General features: G+C 27.3%; 1 protein-coding gene across 1 annotated transcript in view; it reads right to left on the bottom strand.

Moving 5' to 3' along the window:
• The window catches only part of Dscam2 (Down syndrome cell adhesion molecule 2), a 183,340-nt gene that overhangs the window by 29,579 nt on the left and 133,167 nt on the right, over positions 1 to 20,594 (bottom strand). Inside the window, exons 4-7 of the mRNA XM_012495693.2 lie at positions 15,293 to 15,439; positions 15,058 to 15,175; positions 8,318 to 8,479; positions 6,740 to 7,023 (exon numbers count right to left, since the gene is read on the bottom strand). Of these exons, the coding sequence (XP_012351147.1) occupies positions 6,740 to 7,023; positions 8,318 to 8,479; positions 15,058 to 15,175; positions 15,293 to 15,439 (711 nt within the window). The remainder of the gene's footprint in view (positions 1 to 6,739; positions 7,024 to 8,317; positions 8,480 to 15,057; positions 15,176 to 15,292; positions 15,440 to 20,594) is intronic.

Here is a 20,594-nt window from a genome sequence, read left to right as displayed (position 1 = left end):
TTTTTACTTATCTTTCTATTACTTTTATATATAAATTATTCAAAATTTTTTCAGTTTTTAATATTCTATCGTAATCAAAACTTTTATTCAACATATGAATAAATTTGTTAATAATATTCAATTATTATTTTAGTTCATAAAAAATTAAATAAAATTAACATTTGAAGAAAAAAATATATATTTATGATAAACGTGTTAAACATGTTACAATATATTTGTATAAAAATCTGCAATCGTAATACGATATATTATTTATATTTTTATTCAATTGAAAAACATACAAGCAAACACAAGGCATTTTTTTAATAAAAAAAGAAATAAGAAAAAAAAATATTTTTTCGTCCAAAATTTTATTTTCGAGAAAATCAATTTTGAAAACTTTTTAAATAAACAAGCGAAATTGATTAATTTCTGACTGGATATAAATGAAGTATTGATAAAAAGTTATTCTACATTTAAAATTAATAATAACAACAAAAATAAATTATATATATAATAATAAATAAAATTTATTCTATATTTTTTCATTATTTTCAGAAATTAACCAACTTATAATTAAAAAATTTTCAAGCTCAAATTTTGTAAAAAAAAATGAAAAAATTTTCCTTCTTATTTTTTCATAAGGAATTACTTTTACATATTATTCAACTAGATCCTATTTACTGTGCATATTTCTAAATAAATTAATTAAAAAAAAAAAAAAAGATTCCTATTTCGATTATCAAAATTAAGTAACATTGAATCATCAGCATCCATAATTGCAAATGCTCGGTTAATAATCGTCCACGCAAGTATATTAATTAACAAATGAATAACAATAACAATAACAATGAAACAAGAGAACGAAATCGAATCAACTCGATCAGAAAATAATTATTCGATGCGTATTCGAAACGTCCGCGCCCCAATCGAATCCATCCATCTCGTTAAGAACGATACGCGAGGGAGGGCGGATAGAAGTAAAAATCCTGGCTGCGTTTGCTTGAAGAGAAGGAAGAACAAGAGGCAAGAGCGTGAAAGACCACGGCGAATTCTTGATTCTAAAAGCCGCACTACGCCTGGCTGGGTGGCTGGCTGGCTGGCTGACTCCCGTGCATCGCGATAGAAAACGGAAAAGACAATGGACTCGCTGCGACGGAAGCGCGCCGGAATATTTTTTCTCTCTCGATGTTTCTATCTCGGCGACACGAGATGGGAACGGGGGGTTAGAGGAATGGAAATGGTATATCTGGAAAGAAAGAGGCGGGGGGGGGGGGAGAGGGAGAAGGATAGTGGAAAGGCAAAGAACTGGGGAAAAAGTCCAAGATCGAAGAGGAGCCTCTTGGTCGATGCGAGGAGAAGCAAGACGAGAGAGACGTTTTCTATAATTAAAAGTGTCGATTTCGTCGTCATTAAAAATGCTTGAGCGTCCCGTTACAAAAGGCAGTTCTGTCGTCTGGAGAGATGGAGAGGACCGTGAGAGATAGAATGCTTTCGTCTAAGATGAATACATGAAGGCAGCGAATAGAGATGGTGGACTTGTGGATCGGAAATTGATGAATCTCGCTTCGATACCTCCCGACATCTATCGTCAATAGATGCGAGACCGCGAAATCTCTTCTACTGGTTTCAATAAAACGGCATTTCTAGTCGATGTTTATTCCATAGTCTGTTTTGGGAGAACGATAAAAAGAATAGGAAAATCGTGATGTAGAAATTCGGAGAGGAAGAAAGGTTGGTGGAAGATCGTCAAACGATCTTCTATTTAGAAATAAACAGTTCCAACTGATGCATGGTTTGCAACGCTTTTCTTTCTAATATTTTCTTAAAGAAGACATGATATTGAAAAAGAAAAGAATAAGTAATAAATCAGAAAAATAAAGATAAATAACGAAGGAAAAATACATGTATATGCGGTATAAAAAGAAATGATTAAAATGTAAAATAAAATGATTCAAATATAAGTAGAATAATATGAGAATAATATGTGAAGAAATACGTAAAGGATAGACGTGTATAAACACGAATACTGGAATAGCATGTTGTTATTCGAAAATTTCAGGCCGTAAAGCTCTGAAGCTTTCTTTTTCTGAAATATGCACGGAATTAATTAATGTATACATATATATGTTTAAAATTATTCGTTACATACACACATAATGATTATAGATCGTAAAGTTCAGATAAAACGTAATTTTACACCATGAGCTTTTACACCATTTGAAAGCTTTTTTTTCATTTTTAATGTCATATTTACAGAAGCTTTTCATCTTTATTTCAGTTCTCTAATTATCACCTTGAAGAAATAATGGGATACAAGATTCGCGTGTGTATGAATTCGTATAAAAAAATTTCAAAAAACACAAATAAATTTCAGTCGGGAGAAAAATATCCTAGTTCCCAGTCCGGATTACCGTCGAAGCGGTTATTCACGAAATCGTGAATCTTCATTCACGATGGCTCGACAAAATATCAGCGAGGCTCGCGCGCTCAGAACCACGAGAAAGACGAAATTTCATAATGCGCCTCGTAATTCATAATTTTCACGGGAATGTAATATTAAAGCGCTCTCGCGATCGCGTTTTTAATACACGCAAATTCATCCTTTACCTTTTTCTCTTAATTTTAGAATCTCAGCAATGGGGAAAATTAGAAGAATCGAAATCGAGGGAAATCGTTTCCGAGGATAACCAGACGTTCAATCGAAATGCAATTCGTCTCTATTTGGTTCCAGCTCGTCAACCGAAACGACTTTTTTCCACTAGCCCCTTGGCATTAGAGGCAAGTCGGCTAACTCTCTTTCTCTTTTATTCCTGCAATTTTTCCTAGTCGTGAAATTGCAACGAACCGGTAATCCTCTTTCTTTTTCTCTCTTTCTCTCTCTCTCTCTCTCTCCCTTCCTCCTTCTTGTACATCCATCTCCCCCTCTCGCTCGCTCTGTCCAGGCCACGCTACGTCCTTATACCACGCTTGTACCGCTTGCTCGAATTCCCTTTGACGTAAATTCCGTGCATTACCGACGCTGACGAGCGAGAGACGCTAACTTCATTGTTGTTTCAAAGGCCCTCCTCTGACTGGTTTCCTCCGCGTCTCTCGCCAACGGCGAGTGTTCCTCTTTCATGCATCACTCCTCATCCATATGGTGGGAGGTCCAAATATAGGGCAAACGGCCGAGAGAAAGAGAGAGAGAAAGGTGGCCTCGTGGTAGCTAGTAGGGAAGGGGAAAAGAGATGACTAGGGATACAGTGGCGATAGTTGGCAAGCATGGTGAAATAACGCGGAGAAGGGGGCAGGAGAAGAGTTAAAGCGGCGTAAAAGAAGCCTTCTTCACTTCAAAGAGGCAACGGGCCACGTGGTCTTCGTGACGTGCTCTTCTCACTTGATAATCGAGTAATGTGATCGAACGATACACGTGTTGTTTTTCATTTCATTTTTTTTCACGTTTACGTCGATGGTCGAACGGTGTTTTCGATTAAAGATATTTTGAATATTGAATCAATAGATATCGTTCGGGTAAAATTATTATTTCGAGGGCAATAGAACTCGATTTCCGGTGATCGATGAACAGAGCTGTCGCGATAATGGAGGAACGTGGTTACTTTGTGTTGGGCAAATCATTATTACAGCAGATGTGTATTTAATACTAGGTTTACTAGGGCGCGTCATTTTGACGCATTTCAAATTTCACTTGGAAAATTATAGAAACCGTTCACGTTTCTCTCCTATCATTTATGCTGATTTTTATCCAATTAATGAGACAAATATATATCCGAATTCATTTTCTTTTAAAATCTTCTTCTTCTCGAAAATCTTTATGTGGTATATCTAAAGAAGCTCTAAGAATAAGCATTATTCTTTTTTTTTAACGCTTGTAAAAATAGGTATATAAGAAATGTCTAATCTGAATGTAAATCTAGTATTAATGATGCAGTATATGCTAGAAATTACACGGAATTCGTTGACAATAATTGTTTATCACGTGCTTTCAATTTTATGTTTCGTCGAATTTTGCTTTTCATTTTGCACAAATACATATAAATGCGTACAAAGTCAATCGCAAAAGTCTTCGTTTAAAGTTTTCTTATTTAACGAATAACAATTTTAATAAAACATTAAAAAAAAGAGAGATATGATTTTGATAATGAAACTAATTTTTAATATTCTATCGTTCTGTTCTGATTTTATTCAAAAATTTTGATACTGATTGATTTCAAGGAGATTTACTATCATTGTTTCATAATTATTGTCTTCTTTATATTATGTTCTTAATAATTAGAATTAAATAAATTTTCTTATAAAATAATATACGATGATTTTTGATTATATAAATTGTATAATGAAGGTAAATTGATTAATATGTGTAACACAGATGTATATTAAAAACTTGGATATTACTGAAAAATTATTTACATTGATTCTACAAGTTAGTAATTAAAGTCGATTCAAATTTGGAAAAGTTTGGAAAAGTTTTAGTTGAATTCCTGGATATCGTATGAATAAATATTAACTTATTTTTTTCATTGAACTTGAAATATTTAAGATAAGTAAATAATTAAGTACATTAATTGGATAACAAGAAATCTTAAAGATCGATTTCTTAATTAATTTCAACTCATTTCAAATACTTAATAAGCTTGAGTAATGATTAATTAAAGTTAATTAACAGTTAAGAGTTTGTAGAGTTTGAAATTATTCGATGTAACAACATTTGATTAATATTTTCAATTATTTATGTATCGGTTGAAAACGATTAAGCTTAAATAATTTATTTAAATTTTAAAATAAAAACTAATGAAAATCAGATTATTAATTTGTTAAACAAACTGGTTAAAAATTAATATTTTAATTATTCTTGAGAATGAAAAATCGTATTTGTTTAACTTAAATTTGCAATAAAAATGTAATAGAATTATGAACTTTAAACATCATATAATTCCATTTATAAATTTTTTTCCGCGTGATAAACGAAAAAAATTTCTGTCTATTTCGATGAATTTTCACGGAAGTTATAAAGTTTCGAAATGTAGAAAATGAATCTTTGAGGATGACCCAATTTGCTTCGTACACGACGAAGGTGGATGGTTTTACGAAAAGTGATTTTATACGTATGCATAGATCTATTGAAAACCCTCTCATCTGCAATTCTGATCGAAACTGTACCGCAACTTTCCATGTAATTTTCCTTTGTGCAGTTCAAGTCGAAATGAAGTCGAGTATGTGGAATTTAGTAATTGAGATCGAGCGAATCGAATCGAATGGAAATATCGTGTCTGTGCGCGCTCTTGTGCATTTACGCGGTTTCGCGCACGGAAATCATGCAGAGAGCAATCAACTCTCGAATTACTTTTTATTCAAATATCATTTACTATACACATTTCAAAGATATGTTGGAAGCGTTGAAAATGAAAGGAAAATAATTTATTAGAAAATTAATAATATAAAATAATAAGAAAAAAATTGAGCGTGAAATCAAGAGATCAAAAAATTGTCAATCAATTTTTATAATTAAACTGCAAATTTTTATGTAAATATATATTTGTATTTTGCAAGTTTGGAATAAATATACAATGTGTTTGGTTTTTTTTATAAATTGAAGAAGGGATAATTTTTCATGCTAAAAGAAAACGAAAATGAACAATAAAAAAATTTTTTAGCTTTGTTTTTTAATTATTAACAATTAGAAATCAAGATTATGCATGAATAAAATTTTGTTGTATACAAATAAATGTAAAATAGTTTGAGAAATGATCTACAAATCGAACATAGACAACAATATAGACAGCATACAAATTGCAAAAAAAAATTACGATGATATTTAACACTGCGATTTGAAGATCGATTTTTACGGAATTTAAATTCTTTGCTTAATTATATTATAAACGTGAATCAGATCAATTAAATAATGATTGAATGTATTAAAAATAAAAGTTCAAAATAAAATCTTCAAGATATCATTTTGAAATCATTGTAATATTTTTCCAGAGATGATATCTATCACGAATTTTATGTTAATATACGATTAAATCTTATTAAAAAAGAAAAAGAAAAAGTTCAAACTATTTTAGCTCTAAAAACAGTAATTTCAATCAATTAAGATCATTAGAAACTTTGAGCTTTAAAATATTTTTCGATTTATTTTGATACAATTTCTGAGATATAGTTCTAAAAAAAGGAATTTTTAATCATTTATTATCTTCATTTTTATTGCACTTGGATATTTTGTTTGCATTTCATCATTGACTCCTCCAAACAGATAAAACGTTTGGAGTCAGATCTGACTTTTTTTTTGCCATTTCGAAACACACACGAATTTCTAAATATCTATGCACTTCATAAGCATATTTAAAATCTCTCTTACATTTTCTTAATTTCGAATTCTTATATTTCAACAAATGACTTTTCGAAATGAAAACAAAAAAAGATTTCAATGGTATGATTATTTTTGTTTTTTGAGTGAGTATTTATGTAGGAAACCATTGTTTTTATTACAAAAAAATGGACGAAACTATAAAGAATTAACTATTAAAATTCTTTAATCATAAATTTTCAAATTCTTCAATTTCCATTTTTTATATTTAAAATAATTTATCATATCTAAAAGAAAAGCATTTCATTACTTTGTATTCTTATTTTCTTTAACAATTGCAAATTTAACAACTCCAAAATTACCTTTTTTTTAATATTTTACATATTCGACGAATGATTCCATCATATCTTATTAATGATAAAAAAAATATATATATATACATTTCGTACATACCGCCCAATTGTAGTTCTGCAGAAGCCTGTGCAGTATCACCTTCCGACCGTCTGACGATACATTGATACATTCCACGATCTTCCCTGTTGATACCGTTCAGCTTCAATAATTCTGATTGTCTGCCTGTGCCTGGTAGCTGTCGACCATCTTTGTACCAGGTAATAAAATGTGGTCCAGCTTGTGGATGCGTGCTGACTTCGCATCTAAATTCGGCATTACCTCCTAAGTGGACGCTTAGCAGCGGAGGCGTCACTTCGACATGCAATGGAGCCGTTACGATGAGCCTGGAAAACATTTTTCTAGTTTCTGCACTTCTAATTACTTCTCTTCTAGGGGGAAAAATTGAAATTTAGTGAAAATCCTTTCAGAATTAATGGTACAATATATTACGAGTATAATGTTTAGGATAATTATATTTAAAGTCTTTTATTAATAGTGTCTTAATGAGATTAATTAATAAAACATTAAAATTTCGTTATATTATAAAAGATTTTTGAACGAAATAAAAAAGAAATTTAAGAAATGATTCTAGAGACTATATTTAGATACTTATTTTTTAAACTATAAGCAATTTAGTTTGTACTAAAAACATTTTTGCGTATTAACATTTGTATTTTATTCTTTAGAATCATTCATTAAATTTTCTATTTTATTTGAATATCCATTAAGATTATTTTTTTTTACATGTTGAAATCGAAACTATTATGTGTATTAGTGCGTAATATTAGAAGGAAGATCTCTCTGAAAAGGGATTAGGAAAGTTCTTGAATATGGATAAATCATGAATTTAAGTATTTGAAGATTGTGAATTTTTTAATTAAATTGTTCTTTTTTATAAAAACTGAGAGACAATTGTCAACACATATTCGCAAACAATCTGCATATATTATTTGTAGATAGTCTATATATAATGGAAAATAAAATAAGAAGCAATACTTTTTGTAATAAATGAAGAAATGTACAAATACGACATATACATAAAATTAGAAGAAAATTATCTTTTCTTTCTATTTTTAAGTCAACTTTTTAAAAATTTCGAAATCATTTTCAAATATACTTATAAAATTTCTAAATTCAAAGCATTCAAGTTTAATTTTTTAAAAAAACTGCTTCCATATCGATAAGCTTCGTTTCCACAATAATTTAACATTTTTTCGTTTCTTTTTCCGTAAAATATAAAAACAAATATACTTTATAAATCGCAAAAATATCAATATCAAAGATATGATTAGAGATATTGTTTATAAAATAATACATCGTTCATGAATATTCGAACAATTACGTGAAATATATAGATTGTTTAATAGTAATGTTTCTTCTGAACGAGCTTTAAGTAGTTATTTAATTTATATACGAGTAATCAAATTTTAAATTTTGAGCCACACAAAACGTAAACTGATCAAATCCATTGACGCCAATAACTTAATTTCTGGAAAGAAAAAAATTTCATCTTACATCTCGATGCATTTAATGTAACAAATATCCAATGATGAAAAAAGTAAATCATTAGTTAGATTGTTCAGTTTTTTTTTTTCCGAATGGCTCAACTATAAGTGATTTCTCATTTATATTAGTTACCGAATCTCCGCACTAGCTTCGCCACCAGGATTCGATGCGGAACAACGATAAATACCGTTATCCTCTAACGTGACAGCTTCGAGGGCCAAGACAGATCCGAGTAATCTGGTCCTTGGTCCAGAAAGTACCAGCATCGGCTCGGAACCGGTTTGTGCATACCATCTGAAAATCATCGATCGGATCGTAAATATTATATGGTTATGCGTAAAGAATATTTCACTCGTGTGTAATAATCCAAAAGGGATATTAAATTCGTTCGAGAAAGATTTAGAGGCTGTAAAACTTGAAAACACTTTCTGTTTATAGCTACGACTCGCCAAATTTATTTTGAATTATATTTTCGTTAATCGATTTTCCTTGTTAAATATTGTGAAATTTGAAGTAAAGTAAGTTTGTAAAATACGTATATTATTCACTCAATTATCTTTTCCTTGTGAAATCTTTCAATGAATTATAGGATCATGAATTTGAGATCTTATTTAAAAAAAAAAAAAATGAATATCAATATTGATAATTATTAAATTTTAATAATTGAGGTTTAAAAATTGTGATTTGTCTTGATAAATAAAAAGGGAAAAAGTCGAAAAAACTTTTAATTTTTTTCCATCTACTTTTTGCTCGCCCAATTTTGAAACATTCTGCATCCATGTAACATCTCTAATTTACACACCACTTCAGACTATTCTCAAGCACCAATTAAAAATACCCATAAATTACGAAACCAACAAACAATCCCGAAAATTCAACTGCGATAAATTTCCTTCCGTAATCCTAATTAATTTAACGTCATTCCGCCCACTCGGCCAACATAATATATCATCCAATTGCATTAACCGAACCTGAAATTGAAATCTCTTTGCGATATAACGTACAATTGGCCAAACTCTATCCCCGTTCACGTTCCTCCGTTCAAAATTCCCCAAACTCGTCCAAAAATCCTTTGTTAGCTGACAAAATAGATTCTGGCACCGTTCCATACTCTTCTGTCGATTTTCCTTCGTGGGGGAAAAATTTTTTTCAAATATCGCGCGTCGATTTTTCGAGGTTAACACGGTTTGCATGCATTGCAAGTTAATGCTCCTCCGTTTTCCATTTGAAACTTGCCCCCCTCCCTTACGGCCAGGAATAATTTTTCATCGAAAGGCAAAGCGAATCAGGCAAAGGGATGGGTGGTGGAAGGGGATGAGCTTTAATTTTACTGGCTTTCGGGCACGACGACCTAGAAACGAGAACATCGAGTCGCGAGCATTTATCCCACAGATTCCTCGCTTTCTTTCTCCAACTTCTTGACAGTTTTCGATCGAGACATGCTCAAACCGAATCTCTCAGAGATCTCTTCCTTTCCAAGAACTTTTTTTTAACCCTCTTCCCTTCCTTCTCTTCGATTTCTCTTGATTCCCTCCTTTTCTTCTTGGTTTATCCAAAAAACGAAGTTTTTCGTATCTTGGATCTCAAGGTATGTAACAATCTTGGTTTCCTTGGGGAATTTTAGTCCCTAGTCGCGGGGAAAGTTATCGAGGAGGATGAGAGGGTAAGAAGTTAGCGTTGAAACTCGTCGAGTAGATCAGTTTTTCGTTTCTTCTCCGGGTGTTAAGATAGCGCGAGTCGAAAACTTTTTTGTTGTGCTGTATTCGAATTACTTTCTCGAAGGACTTTCCCTTTTCGAAGAATGTAAATTGCATTGTGCGTGATCAGTTTTCAGATGGTAAATATGTACAACATTTCGATTTGTATACAACATACTGTGACTAAATTAGACTGGTAAATTGGAGTTTGTTTGTTGTGTGAAATTACGTGTTCCTAGTTTCGATTGATTACTTACGTCACGTTTCAGACAATTATAAACACAGAAACAATTTGTGGTAATTTGTAAAATGGATTGATCAAAATGACGAGCTGTAGTATGCGAACATTTTAAGAAATTTATTTACACAATGAATCGTGTAATCGTGATTTCTTCAAATATTATGTAAATTATATATATTATATGAAAAATTATTTTATGTAAAAGTTTGATGGTATATAGAGATATATTAATTTGATATTATTAGTTTAGAGATATGTGAAGATTAACTTTGTTTCTTTAAATGAAATTATGTATTTTTTAATACACTAATAATGTAATAAGTGATTATTAAGCCATTTATAGTAAAAAATTATATTTAAATTTAACGATAAAAGTTACCATATGAAAAGCAAATATTTTTCATAAATTTAGAAAGATTTAAGTTAAAATAAACTTAAACTTAATAATTTTCTGCTATAAATGAATAGTTTAATCGATTAACATTGTACTGATTATTAAAAAATATAATTGTATTTAAAGAAACAAAATTGAGCTTTCTTTATCTATATACAATAAAAATAACATCAAATTATGTTTCTTTCTATATATAACTTTTATTGAAATAATTTTTTATATAACAAATAATTTATGAATTATTCGAAAAGATCATATTAAATGATTCATTTTGTATAGATACTCTTTTATATTTTATATTTAATACACTATAATTGGTATTAGTTTAAGTTTATTCTGAGAAAATTCTGAAAGAACACAAATTCAAAATTCTATTTGATAGAAAAACAACGAAAGAAAATTTTAAATGATACAAAAATATGGGTGTTTATCTTGATTTTATAGAGAGTTTTTTTTTTTCTATAACATATAACATAATATAAAGTTTGATTCGTATATATTCAATTATATTTATATTATGCATTGTATTTTACATTCAAATTATTAAATTACCATTGTAAAATAAAACAATGAATACTTATTATATATATAATATAATTCAAGTTACATTTTTTTACTCAACTTTTTAAAAAAATTTTATGTAAATTATAAACAAACTTTTCCCTTTTTTATTTATACATACAATATTTTCTAATTTTATTTTAATTATCTCCAAAATTTACGAGAGATAAAAATTGTATTATTTTTCTAAATGATCTTCCATCGACACTTTCGAAAAAATTTTTTTTTTCCTTAACAGCTAATTTTAAATAGCTAATTTTTAAAGAAACTTTCATTTTACGATTGTATAAGAACCACTTAAAACTTTTAACGCTGTCCAAATATTTTTTCATCTTCTCTTTCATTATGCTCTTTCATTATCATAAGAAATATACCCGTTCTTATCTTACTTTTCCTTAAAGTAAAACTTCGACCACAAATCTCACCATCGATCCCATTCATAAATTTACACTCGAGTCTAAATTACATGGCCACTACGATCCCTAGCTTAAGTTATTTCGTTCGAATGGATTAGTAGAAGCACGTTCAAGCATGTCCAAAAACATCTTGGCACTTGTATCGATATATCCCTCCAGATGTTTCTCTCGTATCTGCTTGTAGTCCTGTCGAGAAGAAAAAGATCCAGAAATTTCGAGATCCAGAAATTGAGAGAAGAAAATGTTAGAAACAAGATTCCTCGAAGACACGAAGAGTTTTCGATTGCTCACGAGGTTTTCTTCGAGTGTTTTTATTCCAAAATCTTATTTTTTTACTTATCTTCCACTTCGAATATTTCTTTGATTCTGACCCCCTTTTCATTCGTTCTTATTTCGATCTCCTTTTTGAGATGACTAAGAAACACATGTCACAATTTTTTGGGGATTTTTATGCTCTTTTTCGTGTTTCTTTCTTGTTATCTTTTTTGACATAGGAGGATTTTCTTTTTGGGATCGAAAAAAATATTATTTATAAATTTAGTTCATTTTTGTGTTTGTTGCATAGATAGTATCCATGTATATAACAATGTTTTATTGATTATTATTATACAATTAAATTATTAAATTATGTTAAATTATTCCTTTTCTATTATCATTGTTTAAGATGGAGAGTGATTTAAAGAAGATGATTCAGTTATGAAATTTTTATGATATTGTATAATACAATATGTTATGTATAAGTATAGATCCGAAAATTCTTGTTTTTTCAGGTTGAAAATTTTTTGTTTACTTCGAAACTTTATACGAATAACTGTATATTAGTGTTTTACTATTATAATATATATATATAAATTATGAGAAGAGAAAATCGAGGCTAATAAACTAATTTTTAATTTTTAATAGATTATATAAGCAAAATATAATTATTATATATTATATATTTAATAAAATGATATTCGACTTGATTAAATAATTAAATATGATTTATAATATGTATGAATGTAATAATAATTGAATTATTTTAATATTTTTCTAATATTTTTCATATTAATCAATTAACCAGGTTAATTGTCGAAGTTGATTGTAGATATAATCTATAATCTTATTGCAATGTATCTATAATTGGAATACTTTAAGAAACAAATTTTAAAATATTTATTTAACATTTATATTAGTTCAACTAAATTGTAAAAACATAAAATCTTTATTATTTAAAAATGCAATTACGTGAGAAATAAATTGTTAAAATTCTTTTTATATATTAAAAATATTATTTAAAATCAAGGATTATTAATATAACTTTCAGGAATTTCTAGCTAATCGATTAATTTCGAATGAACATTTTTGAAATACTTTGTATACATTTTCGTGATAGCTCATTCAAGATAGTAATTTTATTAATGATTACTTAACGTACTTCTATATGCAATCAATCTGTCTCTTCTGTTAACAATATATAATATAATATAATAAGTTCTTTTTGTGTGTAATTTCGCAAATTCAATTTATATCTCATTTGTCGATCTTCTAAAAGGTTAATTTGTGTCAAATTAAATTTTGATTTTATTCTATTGTTATATGTTGTCAAATTAGTTTAATTCAAAAACAAGCTTTTAAAAAATACTATTTACTATTCTACGTTTTCATTTTATTTTTGTAATATAATTTTCTTTCTAATTATACCACTAGTACATCGCGTATAATTTAATTGGAAATCTCAAGAGAAGAGTTGAAATCACATTTTCTAATTTTCATAAGAAAATAACTTTAAAAATAGAGAATTACTTTCGTATATAGTTATATTCTTTATATTCTTTCTATTATATTCTTTTTTAATTTTTTTATATATCAAAATATTTTATTTTATCTATTAACTATATGGTGCAGAAATTAACAATATAATATCGAAAGTTTCTTGCGAATAATTAAAAAATTGTCTTGTATTTTGTTAGAAAAAAAAAACAATATTTAATAATATTTCTAAATCATTGAAACTGATAATAAATAAAGAGATAACTTTTTAAGAAAAGATCCTATTTTTTAAATTTAATCTTAGAAGATTAAAAAAATCAATATTGCTCAATTTCGTTAAATTTTAATAAAATTTGCAAAATTTATTTAACCAATTCAATAATCAATTTTTTAAATAAAATTTTAATTCTTCTTCTTAAATTCATTTTAAAATCATATTTTTCTGCGACCATCTATTTTTATTCAATCATCTATTTGCAGATTAAAAATAAATTTCTATTGTAATCTTCCATTGAAACGACAATCGTATTGATAGCAAAAGTTATATTTCTCGATAAACATTCAATTTACAGGAGATTCGTGTTTCCGTTTCCGTCGCTTTCAACTTGTAACGATCCATGCCCCGCAATTATGCCATTAAATTTGTTTACATCGTTTGTAATAATAACATTAAATTTATTGACAAGTAAAGAGATATTGATTTTCAATTATGTATAATTATTCCCATGATTATTTAGACGTAAATTGAACGGTTTAATTTATATTTACCACCAAGTTAATCATTCATAAGATAAAAATATAGATATAGTTAACTTTAACGCGAGATTAATTTATATTTGAAATCGTAATTAAGTGAAATCTGGAATAAATTAGAGAAATATAAAATATCGGAAATATATAAAAAGAAAAACAAATGATGGAAATAATCATGAGAATTGTTTATTAAATTATGTTACATGATAATTATATTATGAAAATATTGTATACTTTAATTTTTCTATTTTATCGTGCTCTCTCAAAACTGTTTCCACAGTACCGTATTATAATTATTATATATCGACTTTAATTTTTGATTAATTTGAATTTCTTGTTTGGAATTCTATTACAAGGTTTATGCATTGTTGATGTGCTAATGATTTTGCAATATAAAGCTTTTCAATATGAAATAATAAATATAATCCAAGAATTTAAAAAAAGTTTTTGTTGCTACAGAGAGTTCTTTTATTAAAAGTTTATCGAAATATATAATCGAAATAAATCTATACTAACATTATCATTATAAGTTAATAATATAACAAAAGGAAAATATTTCGATATAATAAATAAACAAGAATGATTTTAAATTTTTAATTAATATTGCATTTAGAAATTACATTTAGTTGATATTGGATTTAAAATACAAAATATTTGAAAATCTTTCTACAATGAGAGAAAGATGTATTCATATTTATCATCTTTAGAGAAATTGAAAAAAAATTTTTTTTAATTTTGCTTTAATCTTAAAAACACTAATTAAAATATTTTCATACAAAGAATTATTTCATCGATAAATTTTTATTCCAATTCCTACCAACTTTTGAATTTTAGATCTGCTTCTAATATTTTAAATAATAAAATAATTAAAATTAAATAATAAAAATTTCTTTGCACCAATAATTAAAAAACAAATTTTTCCTTTTGATACAAATTCCTCATTTAAAATATTAATTAATATTCAATAATTCAATAATTTTTAATTATTTAAAATAAAAAATGGGAAAAAGATAATTTAAAGCCTAAAATAATTAATCTTCTTGGATAAAAATACTCACCGATATTCGGGAGTAGGGCAAGCCTGCGCCACGCACACTAATGACGTTGATTCATCTTGAGCGACATGAACAACTCCAGAATTTTCAAGTATCACCGGTGGCATCACCCCTCTGTGATCTGCAAAAAAAAGTTGTCCGATTTTATTGGTCGATTAACGTGCGAGGGTAATTGGAAAAAATCTCGCCAATTCTCGGAATTGAGATGAGAAAAATTGGCCAAAGTGGAAATCATTACCTGCTATCCTTACGTTGGCCATGGAACTCATGACCACCTGCCTCGTGAGACGATGCATCGTTCGACACCTGTAACGGTGTATTTGATCGCTGAATTCCAAACTGTGGATCAGAAGTTCACCGGTTGGTAGAAGATGAAACTTGCCGTCTGGAATTCAAATAATGGAAAAAAATTTTATGATTGATTATTGGGACAATTTGACATTTTACATTATTCCATTCAAAACGTCTTTGGAAGGAATGATTATTTGGATATCAATATTTATTTATTATATTTATATCATATAATTTCATTATTCTATATTTGTCACATATCCTTGTATTGTATAATGAGTTAATAATATAATGTATATTCATAATTTTATACATCATTACAGCATTACATGGGATAATTTAATGAGAACATTAGTGAGGATTTAAAAGTTTTTAAATTATTCTAATTTTTTTTAATTCTTTTGTATTTAATAATTTATAAAGAATGAAATTTTTCTACGTTTATTATTATTTTTTTTTTGGATAAATTATTACAAAATATAAAAGAAAAAATTTATTTTCATATTTGAAAAATTGATACATGAGAAATAATATATTAATTTTTTTCTATGAACAGCAGAGCAATGCAATACCTTTTATCTAAATTAGTTTTAGATATCGTGTCATTTCTTTGATACGATAACGAAAAATCGACATATGATAGATCGAATCCATTATATATCCCTGACCTTTTTTTGATTGGCAAAAATGCGTCATGGCATATCACAAAGTAACGTTTCGTGTTCACAGTCTATATTGATATTCGATTATTTTTTGATCCGGACTTTCTAGGTTTTATCATTTTTTAATAAAAATTATAAACTAAATATATTTTGATTTCATAATAAACATTACTAATTTCTTTATTATAAAGTTCTTTTAAATTCTATTAATTCAAAATAAAAAAAATTTTTAAATTATCTTAATTCATAATAAAAATGGTATATTGTAATCATTATCATATAAAAAAATGAAAGATTTTTTTCTTTATCGTTTGTTTTATATTTTTAAAGAAATAAACTCTTGAAAACTTTATTATTAATAAAACACATTATTTCATTATTACGAAATTTTATTAATATAATTCTTTTTCATCTCTAAGTTTTTATTGAGACTTTGACAATTCATTAGATTGAATAATTAAAAATTTTCTATCACAAATATTTGAAATCTTATTAAATGGAACTTTGAATCATTTTCTGAAATATATTTAATCATTTTATATCATTCTTTTATTAAATAAATGAAATGATCGTATTTAATCAAACAATTATCAATAAAAAAAAAGTCTCTTTCTATCAACTATATTGAATATCGCGATATTCAATATAAGATAATATTCGGCTCACGATTCACGTAGACACAATTCACATCGAGAAGCTTTCATCACCAGGGAATAGAAACAGCACATAAGGGTAGACTATGTTCCAATCGCGAAAACGACGAAGACTATCGCCCCCGGTATTAAACGCGATTATATCATCCTCTGGGCATAATAATATTTGTGAATGTGAATTATTTAAAAGATATAGCAATCGTTTATTTCGAAGAATATTAGAAAATAAAAAAAAAACATTTTTGACAAAGTTAGTATAAATCATTAAATATTCAGGAAAAATTTAAAAAATTTAAAATTGCATATTCTATAAAAATAAAGAATTATTTATATATTTTTTATAAAAGTTTATTTTAATTGTTATTCTTATTAATAAATAATATATTTTAAATAATTTAAAATGTTAAAAATTTTATTTTAATAATTACAGTTCCTTTTTATTTTTCTATTAAACGAATTTTATAATGTTTATTTTTTTCGTAAAGTTTTTCGATTCATTTTATTATAAGATATAGAAATAATTACAAAATTTTTAAAAATTGATATTTGAAAAAATTATTTTATTTAAAAAAAAAGTTATTTTAATTTAATAACATATAAATAAATTTATAATTACATTTGTAAATTAAATTCTAAGCTTCTTTTTTAGCTTATTATAAATTTAATTCAGTTTATGAATATTTCTGGAAATAATTATGCATCCTAATTCAGCGTTTCTTAAAATTCAACGAATCTAATATGATTCATAGATTATTAGAAATTTGCAGTTCTTACACATGCAATTGAAAAGAAATATATAATATTTACCACTTCATTTGTTTTTAATAATTCTTTAAATTTGTCTTTCATAGTATATTTAAAATTTGTGCTATTATATAGTATTTTGAGATATTTAACGTGTTACATTCGCTTTGTTACTATTCCATATCATAAAAATATATATTATAAAATAGAATGGAAAAAATATTATATTGTTGAAATGCACTTTAGCCGCTTGACTAAATTATGCACTCCGTGATTGGCCAATGTTTTTTGTTAATAATTCGTTAATAAGTTTTTGCAAAGGAAAATCACCTCAGGAATTAATCGATGTTCTAACATTTTTCGTATATTTTAAAGCATGTATTCTGGAATGGTATCTAAAATTGATTACTTTATATTTAATTATAAATTTGTCTTATAGATATATGTTGTTTACATATATGATAAATATATTTGAAAATTGTTTAATTTTCAATTATTATAGCGTATTCGTAGATTTTATTCCTTTTGAACTATTATTTCAAGAATTATTTATTCAAGTTGATTCGTTCTCGGATTATTTTGAAAAATGTTCTGTTGTAAAATTCTCATAAATAGCATGAAATAGAATATATATTCATATAAACATTTTTCATTATTCTCAAATGTAAAATTAGCGCTTGAAATAAAATATTTTCTATTTATCACAGCACATTAAAATTAGCCATAGCACATAAAAATTTCTTTATTATTCATATTTGATGCGTTAATTGGTTTCAACATTTTAATAAAAATTTTTAATAACAATCACATAATGGATGCGCACTATTTCTAACATTTTGTGACTTTTTCGTCGATAAGTAAGCGACCAGTTTTATCGTAACGATAATTATGCTAATTCTAGAATTTCTAGCGACCTATTCTGAATGACTGGCGGAGATACGATCTTGCCGTTCTTGCTCTGTGCGGCTTAAAGCTCGTGTTCGTTCCTTAGATAAGCTCGAGCAATGTTAATGAGGATAATTATCCTAAATATTTGCAGTCGTTTCGCGAAACTCGTGGTCACGGTTGGAAATCTTTAACATGGTTCACGAATGCATGATTATCTTACAGCGAAGAGATCGTTTCTAGTTTCATTTCAGTTTCTTTATTGCCCATTGTCTTTTTTTGTGTTTTCTTCTCTTTATTTCCCCCTGTTTATTGTACAATGTTTTGTGAAATAATTTTTTGGAAAAAGGTCATTGCAATAATTTATAAAATTTTAAGATTTTAGATAAATAAAAACTTTATGTAATCATTTTATATTATTTTCTATAAAAAATGAATCCAAATACAAGTTTTCTGCAACTTCTGATTCTTATAATATTTTTTTGTTATTTGTTTTTGTTGGTATATTGTATTTTTCTTCATTTTTGATTATTTCTTTCGTTCAATATCATTTCTTTTTATATCTATTATATTTATGTAATTTCATTGTTATTATATATTTATAGTTTCTATTATTTAATTATTTTTGTTATTGTGATAATATTTACATTTTTTAACATTTTACTATTAAATATATTTCTGTTCTTTTTATTAATTTTTTGTTTGTACAATCTTTTATTTTTAAATTGTTTATTTTTCATCTCATTAATTTCTATTTTATTATTTGTAATTTTTTAAATTATTTTTAATCTTTTATGAGCTCTATTTTTTTATTATTTTTTATTTTTTCTATTCTCATTTCCTAACAAAATAAAGTCTTTTATTTTTCTTGTTTTTTTCGTTTCTCTTTCATTTTTATTTATATTTATACATATTATTTATTATATATTTTTCATTATAACAGTATTTTCCTAATTTTATTTTAACAACTATGTTTATAATGTTTTATATTCATTTTTGAATATCCAGGCAGAACATTCAACTTTTTTCTGATTTCAATAAATAAAAAGATTTCTAATATTAAAAATTTTCCAATAAAATTGACATAAAGCTACACAGCATATTTTAACAATAATCCTTTCATATTTTTCTCTCCAATAAATCTTATCCTTTTTAACCCTTTCCTTGATTCTTCATCCTTTCTATGATATTACTCTCCTCCTCTCCGTCTGTCCTATTTCTCTTTCCGTATTATCATCCTTGCCCCAAATTTCTTCCAACATTTTCACGATCACCACTCTCACCCCTATTTCCCTCACGACTTTCTCTCCACCCTTTTCCATTTTCCCCTTACCTCCTTACCCCTTCAATGTTTTTCTTCCTTTCTCCCTTCTCGCTCTTACTTTTCTAAATCTACTTCTACTCTTTGCTTCGCTTCTGCTTCGTTCTAAATCTACCCAACATTTCCCAAGACTCCGTATACGTTATTGCGTTTACGTGCTAAACCAAATTCGCCAGGAGACATTAGATCAGCTAAGACTGGCTGAGATAAGCGGCCTCCTAAATACCGATTGTCGGCCAAGTCAGCCGGCTTGGATAGGTTATGTAGTTTCGGTATCACACTCGATGCTGCTACCTATGCCCTGCCTGTTCGGATCCATTCAACGTGGATATACCGCATTATGTACACGGAGCCATATACGACCGATGCACATAGGAGAACCTATATATATATATATACCACGGGGGGAACCGTTGGTGACTACCTCGAATTACGTGCAGTCTGACCATAGCGCTATTAGTAAGATGGATATGTTACGCTTACGGAAATATAGCGTTCACCGAAGGGGAACAAAGGCGTTGTAATATTATGTAGGCCGCAAGAAATATGAGACGCGCGTGTGAAATTTATATCGTGTACGAATGTATCGGTTCAAGGTTGATTATGTGAGTACAATTTGTAAATATATACGTGTATATGCGTTTTCATTAAAACGAAAAAAAAAAAATGAGTTTGTATTCAATTGTTTTTGTTAGATTGTTCTAAATTATTTTCTTTTTGATCATATTTATGTAAATAGAGTAAATATATATATATCTATAGTATATTATGATAAATAAATGTGTGTATGTTGGTTACGTGTTTAATTATAAATATCTTTGAACTTGATGATATTGAAAAAATAATATTTAAAATGTTAATTGTTTTAAAAAAAGCATATATTTAATAACTGAGAAAAATGATACTTTTGAATGAATTTGACATAAATTGCTTGTTTTCGTGAATAGAAAATAAATAATTTCTTTTCTAAAATACAAAATTGCT

This window comes from Apis florea, unplaced genomic scaffold, assembly GCF_048593485.1.
Source record: "Apis florea isolate Af1SG1 unplaced genomic scaffold, ASM4859348v1 contig_2190_pilon, whole genome shotgun sequence".
NCBI classification, from domain to species: Eukaryota; Metazoa; Arthropoda; class Insecta; order Hymenoptera; family Apidae; genus Apis; species Apis florea.
Note: the sequence above shows the minus strand (reverse complement) of the source record. Positions and strands in the feature narration are given on the sequence as shown.